At 33.7% G+C, this 10,000-nt stretch overlaps 1 protein-coding gene across 1 annotated transcript in view; it reads left to right on the top strand.

Moving 5' to 3' along the window:
• Positions 1 to 4,068, top strand: part of LOC125031254 (zinc finger protein 665-like) — a 13,406-nt gene extending 9,338 nt beyond the window's left edge. The window contains exon 2 of the mRNA XM_047621914.1: positions 1,021 to 4,068. Within this exon, the coding sequence (XP_047477870.1) occupies positions 1,124 to 2,692 (1,569 nt within the window). The 5' untranslated portion in view covers positions 1,021 to 1,123 and the 3' untranslated portion in view covers positions 2,693 to 4,068. The remainder of the gene's footprint in view (positions 1 to 1,020) is intronic.
• The last annotated feature ends 5,932 nt before the right edge of the window (positions 4,069 to 10,000 follow it).

Here is a 10,000-nt window from a genome sequence, read left to right as displayed (position 1 = left end):
CATAAGAAGATAATAGTTAAATATTATTGCAAATTCCTTTATTAATTCATATACTTCAGGAGTGCATATATATTAAAAAACAAACATTCTAATTTACTCATGTTCATTACATTCCAAAAGACATTGGTCTGTTATTGTTCATTCTAGAAGTCTTGCCAATTTTCCTCACTGAATCGAGAAACAAGCAAAATACAAACCACCGTATATATGAAAGGGTAGAAGAGGCTCCCTCTAATTACTGTCCTTCTGATATGAATATAAACTAGTCCTATCTTTTTATCTTTCTAGTAATTAACCCAATTTTTATTACAAAATTGAGAGGCATAAAAGGAAAATGTATTGATGTGGTGCAGTATATTAGTAAAAGTCCACTACACCAATTTATGCATACATTTATTTTCTTAGAAAGATGGAAGAAATCCAATATAGAAGGATGAAGAAATCAGTATGCAAACATCCGTCCAGATTTGTGATTTTCCTTCTTTCGTCATCTTCAGACCCCTATCGGGGATTTAGTTTTGGATTGAGGATGATGGGACAACACATTTTTTTCATATTTACTAAAATTCACAGATGATGCCATACTGTATCACATGAAATATTGATTCAATATTCCTTTTTTTTATTTAGAATAACTTCTTCAAGAATTACAGGGAAAGGACATATGAAATCTGAAAAAGATTAAAACATATTAAAGGTTAACATTTAAGTATTTGAAAGCCTAAATGACCAGAATGAATTCTTAGTGACTTAAGTAATTAATTTGTCTCTTGACTGCATTTATCTAGGCAGTACATATTGCATTTAAAATGACTTGTTTTATTTCTACTTTGAGGAAATTTGGGCCAAAATGTAGGGCACATTAGAGATTAAGAATAGATATGAATAGTTCTTTCTTTCTATCTCCAATCTCCTCATTCTCCTTTCATTCATTCTTATTCTTACCTTTTCTATATTTGTTGCAGTGAACTTTTCTTTGTTAATCTGCATATATTTTAGAAATGTTCTTTTTCTTTTCAGATATTTTGAGAGGGGCCAGGCATCATTCATTACTTTCACCTGACAAGGACTTGAACTGGTATGAAGAAAGCTACATTTTGGCGACAGCAAGTTCACTGTCAGTATGGAGGATCCCCAGTACTTGCACAAAGATAATAAGATTAATGAGCCTATTGTGGAAGTGCAACAAATAGCATCCCACAATGTTATGTGGATGCAGCCAACTGAAAAACCATATGAATGTGAAGAGTGTGGTAAAAGGTTTGCACAAGAAAGTCATCTGAATAACCACTTGGTTTGGCATAGGAAGGAGAAGAAGTTTGAGTGTGGAATCTGCAGCAAGAGGTTTACCATGGAAAGTCATCTTGACAGTCACATGATAGTGCATAGCGCTGAGAAGAATTTTAAGTGTCAAGTTTGTGAAAAATGCTTCACAATGGAGAGCCACTTGAATGGTCACATGCTTGTTCACACAGAGGAAAAGAACTTTGAATGTGACATCTGTCATAAAGCATTTATCATGGAGAATCACCTTAGAAGTCATAAACTTGTACATATCAAGGAAAAGAAGTTTGAATGCATGAAGTGTGGCAAGCGCTTTGGGCAAAGAAGTCACCTGAACAGTCACATGCATTCGCACAATGTTGAAAAACGTTTTGAATGTGGAGTCTGCGGTAAACGTTTTGCTCTAGAGATTCATCTCACAAGCCATGTGCTTGTCCATAGCATGGAAAAGAAGTTTGAATGCGATGTGTGTGGGAAGAGATTCATGATGGAGATTCATCTTAATAGCCATCGCCAGGTACACAGTGTTGAGAAGAAGTTTGAGTGCCTTGTTTGTGGCAAGCGGTTCTCAATGGAAAGTCACTTGAACAGCCATATGATTGTTCACAGTGAAAAGAGATTTGAATGCGAGGTCTGTCGCAAACGTTTTACAAGGAAGGCCCACCTAAATAGCCACAGGTTTGTGCATAGTGAAGAAAAGAGGTTTGAGTGTCATGTATGCCATAAGCGATTCACACAAGAAAGCCACCTAAGCAGTCATATGTTTGTCCACAATGAAGAAAAAAAGTACGAATGCGAGGAATGTGGCAAAAAGTTTATCCAGGAAATTCATCTCAACAGTCATAGATTCATACACAGTGAAGAAAAAAAGCTGGAGGCAAGTGAGTGGGGGAAAAGATTACCAGATGGCCAGCTCAATGGCAATGGTGCACATGACATGATGAAGAGGTTTGCATGTGATGAGTGTGGCAAAAGGTTCTCTCAACTGAGTCACCTCAACAGCCACAGGTTTGTACACACGGAGCAGAAGATCTATGGTTGCGAGGAATGTGGTAAAAGGTTTAGACAAGAAAGCCACCTGAATAGCCACATGTTTGTGCATAGTCAGAAGAAGAGGTTTGAATGCATGGAATGTGGAAAGAGATTTACGCAGGAGAGCCACCTCAATAGCCACCGATTTGTCCACAGTGAGAGAAAAGGAATGGATTACACAGAATACACAAAGCAGTATCCATTGCCACAGAAGGCTGTCACCAACAATCATGCTGTTGCTGCTGCAGCTGCTGCAGCTGTAGATAAGAAGACTCATGAATATTTAGAGACCATGAAGAACTTCCCTCAACAAGCATATCAGCCAACATATGCTTATGCACAGTGGGAGCAAGTAAGAACCCTATGGACAATGTAGCCAGGACATGAAATAATGGTTTTAAATTTGTAAGAGAGATGACTACTGAAAAGAAATTTGAGCCTGCCACCATTATGAACTATTTGTAAAGTAGAATCAAATATTAGCACACAAAGTCAACTTTTCCCAATAGAACATTGTGATATAGCACATTGCTTATGAACTCTTCCTTCAGTCAATATCAGAATGCTTTGTTCTGTGTTGAAAAGGGGCCTTAAAATGTTTCTCTTCTGCTGTATTATTTTTTAGATACAGTACCTCCTGAAAACTGTAGAATGACAAGGTCTCGACATCTTTCATCAGATGTAAATATAATGGTGCTTTTGATGGACATTTTGATTTGAAGTGTTGAAGAAATTCATTCATAAGTAGGATGATATTGCATTTAATGCATTAGTGATCTTTCCACATAAATGAATGACTTTCATGGTGGCCAAAGGGCCAGTTTTTATGGCCAATATAATGGTTTACTGGTTTTTTAAGTTACTATGTAGTTGATAATGTGTTTTGTCCAAAAAAATGTGACTGATCAGCAAGCACCATAAGTGATTTTGGTCTAATTATTTATTTTACTTTTAATTAAATATCTGTGTTATTTCTCAAATTATAGTGTGTGATAGACAACATGTGTTGTAGCATATATTCACAATTTCCCTGTCATTGAGGTGATGAAAGATGTACTGTAGTTAAAGAGAAAATGCATTCATATCATCACCTGTGCAATTGATAGGTTCAATGTTCCAGGAGCTTTCCCTAATTTGCAGTCATGGTAGATGTCTGATTGCAATTAAATACAAGGAATGCTTGTGTTTAGAACTTTTTATATTGATTTGTAGCATTTTCCAAGTATATCTTGAGCTATGCATCAACTTGTTCTGTTGCACATGTATAAGAACTAGTAATTTCAGAGTGAATCATAAGAGATCAAAGTGCCAATTTAATTTTGTAAATTGAAAATCCCCAAAGAAGGTCCGGCACTAGTTGTTTAGATTGTATTGAATTCACAAATATTTTCTTGGATGTGAATTCAGATTGTAAAAATTTGGCTCGTAGTTAGTGATTATCAAGGCATCGTGAAACAGCAGTTGCTTGTTTGTGTGAGTAAGTTCATTTGAAATTTGAAATAAAATCTTTATTGTTATCAGCATCAGGTGTTCTGTTTTGTTTTGAGAAAGGATGGATAGATGGTGAAATATGTAACAAAAAAGAAATAGTAGAAGACTGATTTTAATTGTGTTGTACGTGTAGGAAACGTTAGTGAGAATCTTCACATAGGTTAAATGAGTTGAATGTACATTTCTCTCCCTCCCTCCCTCCCTCCCTCCCTCCCTCCCTCCCTCCCTCCCTCCTCTCTCCCTCCTTCCTCCCTCCCTCCCTCCCTCCCTCCTCTCTCCTCCCCTCCCTCCCTCCCTCTCTCCCTCCTTCCCTCCCTCCCCTCCCTCCCTCCCTCTCTCTCCCTCCCCTCCCTCCCTCCCTCTCTCTCCCTCCCTCCTCCCTCCCTCCCCTCCCTCCCTCCCTCCTCCCTCCCTCCCTCCCTCCCTCCCTCCCTCCTCTCCTCTCCTCTCTCTCTCTCTCTCCCTCCCAACATGTATTTCTGATGAAACTGTAGTCAAAATGTCAAAATCCATATTTTGCACTGTGAAGTTTATTTTCATTTATACTTTTTTCTACACGTTACAATTAAAGTCAGAAATGTGTTAGTTTCAATATCTGAATTATTTTTATATCCTTTTAGCCATCTAATTCTGACACAAGGTGTATAGTGCATGAAAGTCTTGTTTTTACATAAACCATAAAGATAAATAAAATGAGCATAGTTCTGCTGCATATTGAAAATATAGTAAACAGGACACACTTGATGAGACCAAGTGTAATATATTTCTGATAAGACTCCTAAGATGTAAATAAATACCCAAACATGGTTTCTGTTGTCTTTTGTATAAGGAGGAGTGTTGAAAATATTTTTATTTTATCATTTATGATAATTTTTCAACTCATGCAAAATAATCTTCAAGAATATGTTTGTGATTTGCATGGTTATCATCATTATTTCTTAATTTGTTTTATTCTTGGAAAGTGACAGTTGCATGGAACTGAATGGAGCTGTACCATTTGTGTCATCATTTCAACAAAAAATTGACACATTGTCTGCCTTTAGAATTTCACTTCCAGATGAAAAAGATAGTGAATATGAAAACAGTTCAGTATTTTCTTCTGTTTAGTATTTTTATGACAACATATGTATGTATGTTGCACGATATAACTTGTTATTAAATATTAGCATATTGATTTGATGTTAATTTTCTTTAATAATTTACTGGTAAATTGGATTTCAATGCATATTTTTCTTCTTATTATGAATATCCAAGATTTCAGAATGACTGCCAAACACCCATGGTTTAAAGGCAATCGGATATTGGTTTCATGAACTCTGTGAGTTCTGACCAAAATTATTTAGGCAAAAGTGTTGTTATTTTTAGCCGAGTTGATCACATTCTTTTTTAAGCGGTTTCAGTAATTGTTTTTGCTATCATTGTCATTATTATTTTTTATTATAATTTTTGTTGTTATTATTTTTATTATTATTATAATTATAATTATTATACTTTTTCAATTTGATTGAAAGCCTAGATCTAAATCATGCAACAGGAGACTGTTGCATGGCATCCTGTACCTGGGCAGCTGCAGGTGTTAAGGTCATTTTTGTATTTATCCTTACCTGCCAAGATCTCACTTTTTCAGTATAGATTACTGTATTTCTATTGTTTGGGATAGGCTGGATATGTTTTACCATTTTGTAAGTTATTATCCTTAGAAGGTAGGTTACTAAAGTAAGATTGAATTTAAGATTGTAAATAAAGCTTAATTTGTAAGTCTTGTGTAAGGTTAGTAAATTAGACTTTTGCCTAGGAGTGAATAAAACCACAAAACACAAAAAAAAAATTAATTCCCATCATTGTAATGGGGACTTTATGTAAATTGGTAGCTGTAGGATGGGAATTTCAGGATTCAAAGATGTATGCAAAATTTTTTTAATTGGTAGATAAAGAATTGAAAAAGTGAAACTAATCTGAAATATTCAGCTTGCATCTCCCTTCATTAAAAATAGAAAATGTAGATTATTTGGTAAATGTATTTTGACTTTATTTTGTTAGTGAAAGTTGGTACCTCGCACTTATCAATGAGTCGAGATAAACCAAATTTTTGCCCAGGTAATATCTCCCATTTTTACTTCTATTATCTAATATTAACAATTGTACAACTTTTGTTAAATAAACTCTTTCATTTTTATAAAAGTTGTGTATTATTTTACCCCTTGTCAGTGGCCTTTCACATAAAAGCCATGATAATGAATATTGGGTCAATAATAACAATGTGCCAGGCGACTGTTTTACATGTGATAAAATTCAGGCTTTGAAAAGACAGAAAAATTAACTAAAGTCAAAGTCAGCTCATTCATTATTTTTGTGTTAGATTTCAAGCTTAATATTGTTGGTACTGCCTGATTATTAAGACTTTTATCTTTATCTTTTTACACAAACCTCATGTGAACCAAAACACTTCTTACTCAGAGCTTTGCCCCTAAGCCCCACTCGTTATATTTTGAATATGCCACTAATGACCTTTGACGATGTGGCAGAAAATTTTAAATGAGTATATAAATATACAGACATCTATAAAATTCTATTCAGTGCCAAAATTGATAGTTACATGTGCAAAAATGGCGCATGACTCCCAAACCACTTGACACATAATTCTGCTTGAATACCCAGTTAGTAATAGATTTTTTAAAATCAAGTGAAGACCTGCTTCTATATATGTCAGCACTATTTTTACAGCTCCCTCAATCCCTTGCTTGTTGCTGTGGGGGTGGGGGGTGGGGGGGCTTAGGAGGTGGAGACTGAGGCCCAATGTAAGTGGATCAGCCCTGCATTGGACCTCAGCCCTCGCCTTAACTAATTTTGCAGGGTCCTTTCTCCTTTCCTTTTCCTTCTCTTCTGTCCACTTATCCTAATCAATACCTCATGTTTACCCTTTTTGCCACAACACTGTCATAATGCTTTGTGACCTTTGATGCCTGGCACTTTTGTTTGATTTGACCATTCTGGAAATCCACAAACATCACCTCATGAACCTTAAAGCTTCTTACCTGGGGATTCCTCCCTAAGACACACTTTATCACTATATTTTGAATATGCCACTAATAACCTTAGATGTTGATGCAGCAGAAAATTTTCAATAAATAAATATTCTTGCAGCTTGGTACTGCTCTATGGTCTTATTATATAGGAGCAATGATATCAATATATGAACTCAAATATTCTTATAATAAGAGTAACTTGTGTCTCGCTTCACTCACCAACAATATATATAAGCTTTAAAGTCTAAGACTTTTTGAATGCTCATAATCAAAATTTGTTTATATCTGTCTTTGTCTGTAAAGATGCTAATTTTTTTTTATTTTCTTAAAATCTGTCCTTAATTGTCTGTAAAGAGGAGAATATTTTCTATTTTTTTAAAGTATTATCTACATGATGCCCCCCCAATCCCATGGCCCGTTGTTGTCGTGGGGGGGCTTAGGAGGCGGAGACTGGGACCCAATGCTGGGGAACTCCCCAACCTTGGGACTCAGCCCTCGACTCAACAAATTATGCATGGTCTTTTTTTCCCCCTCCTACTTTTTCTTTCTGTCCCTTCACCAACCCCTTCTACTATCCACTTCCTAAGGTGTGAGAGTCGTGCTGAAAGGATGAAAGGCTGACTTTGTGCCAGTCCTGAACGGCCTGAGGGAGCCATGGGCACGGTATTCCCCTACTTTAGTTGTCTAGCCCTTACCCCTCAAGCGACCCTGAGGGGTGGACCGTTTCTCTCCCCAACATACTCCAGGCTTATCATGGCCAACAATGAATAACCATTAACCATACCATTATTAGAAGCAATGAGGCTTGCCTCTTCATAAAATAGCTCCACCAATTCAAACTCGCCCGATTCCCTGACCCCAGGCTCTCCTTTGACCACGGCTCTGAACACTACAACTAATACCCCCTCCTCAATGCCGACTAGTACAGTATCCACCCTAATCAACACCCCAAGAGACATTTCAACTCCCAACATGCTCAACTTCAACAACTATACCCCCACAACCTTCTTCATCAACTACCCCATCCTACCTTTACTACCCTACAACCTTATTGTCCACCTCCCCATAACACTACCTCCCTCAACACTACTCCCTCTTCTATATGCCTCTGTCCCTCTACTACCCCCATCTCTACAAAATTCTTAAATACTCTATTTAGCCCAGCCAAATGGGACCGATTTTTTGTGATCCCTCCCACAACTTCTCACACTTTCTGCTTTGACAACCTGTTTTCATTCCTCAAATGCATATACATCCTTCACTTGATCTAACCCCTATACATTACCTTACCCATCCTTAACCCATTTACTCGTCAATTCCTTTGCCCAACTTTGACAACTAATCACTAACTCAACCACCCTTCACTACCATTTACTATAGTGCTACATGACCTTAGATGTCTAGCACATTTATTTTGCTTTTAACCATTAACCATTAACCATCTACATGATATCCTCTTATACGTCATTTTAAAAAAAAATATATATATATATAAAAAATAAAAAGTAAACCAGGAATTTAAAACAAAATTATTGATAAAGTATTTCTTGTTTATTTTACAACAATAGAATGAGCAAATTGAAACTTAATTTGTAAAATATTCCAGATTCCAAATTGTGGCACCAACCACCACCATTCACCTGTGGCAGTTCAGTGGTGGTGTCACAGCTGACCACAGGACTGAAATTACTGTCCTGATCTAATAAAAACCACAAACCAATTGGACAAGTTGGAATCAATCATTGCATGCTATTATTATAAACGTAATTATTCCTAAACTGTTAGATGCACTTCAGAAAAGGAACAGAATTAATAAAGAATATGCTTCATGATACATTTCATCATAGACACCAGTGTGGACCACTAAAATGACAAGCTTTAAGAGGCTGAGAAACAATTAGTCTGTCAGCCTTAGTGAATATGGCTGAAGCCTCACTGCCTCTACCTTTGCCAAACAAAGAAGTGCTACTGACTGATTTTGATCCTTCAGTGACATCAGCAAAATACTCCAAGAGGGATATATATTCAAATAAAAAAAAATAAAAAAATCATTGATATCATTATTATTATCATTACCATTTTTATAAGAATCATCATTCGTACATTATTGCTGTTGTTAATATAATGATGATAATATTTAAAAAAAAAAAAATAATAATAATGATAATGAAAATAAAGATAATAATAACAATAATAAAATTTTTTTTTTTAATAACAATAATAATAATAATAACCAAAAAATATGATAATAATAATGATAATAATTTTAATAACAATAACAACAATAATAACAATAACAATAATAATAACAATAATAATAATAACAATAATAATAATAACGATAATAATCATAATCGTAATATTAATATATAATGATAATAATATACAATTATGATGATGATGATAATAATATTAATAATAATCATCATAATCATAATAACAGATGTGTAATATATAATATATAATATATAATATACAATGATAATAATAATAGTAATAGCAATAATACTACTAATAAAAATGGTAATAGTAATATTGATAAGATGAAGATGATGATGATGATGATGATGATGATGATGATGATGATGATGATGATGATGATGATGATGATGATGATGATGATGATGATGATGATGATAATATTAATAATAATAATATTAATAATAATAATATTAATAATGATAATAATAATAATGATAATAATAATGATAATAATAATAATGATAATACTAATAATGATAAGTATAATAATAATAATAATAATAATATTAATAATGATAATAATAATAATTAACAATAATGATAACAGTTAATAATTATATTAACAACAATAAGAGAAGTTGTAAATAATAATAATGATAATAATAATAATTAATGATAATAATAATAATAATAATAATAAAATAGTATTAATAAAAATAATAATAACAATAACAATAATAATAACAGTAATAATAATAGTAATACTACTAATAATAACAACAATAATATTAATGATATTAATAATAATAATAATAATAATAATAATAATAATAATGATAATAATAATAATGATAATGACAATAATAATAATAATAACAAGAGAAAATACATTATAAGTAAATAATAATAATAGCAATAATAATAATAATAATAATAATAATAATAATAATAATGATAATAATAAA

This window comes from Penaeus chinensis, chromosome 2, assembly GCF_019202785.1.
Source record: "Penaeus chinensis breed Huanghai No. 1 chromosome 2, ASM1920278v2, whole genome shotgun sequence".
NCBI lineage: Eukaryota > Metazoa > Arthropoda > Malacostraca > Decapoda > Penaeidae > Penaeus > Penaeus chinensis.
This window is presented reverse-complemented; position numbering and strand designations above follow the sequence as displayed.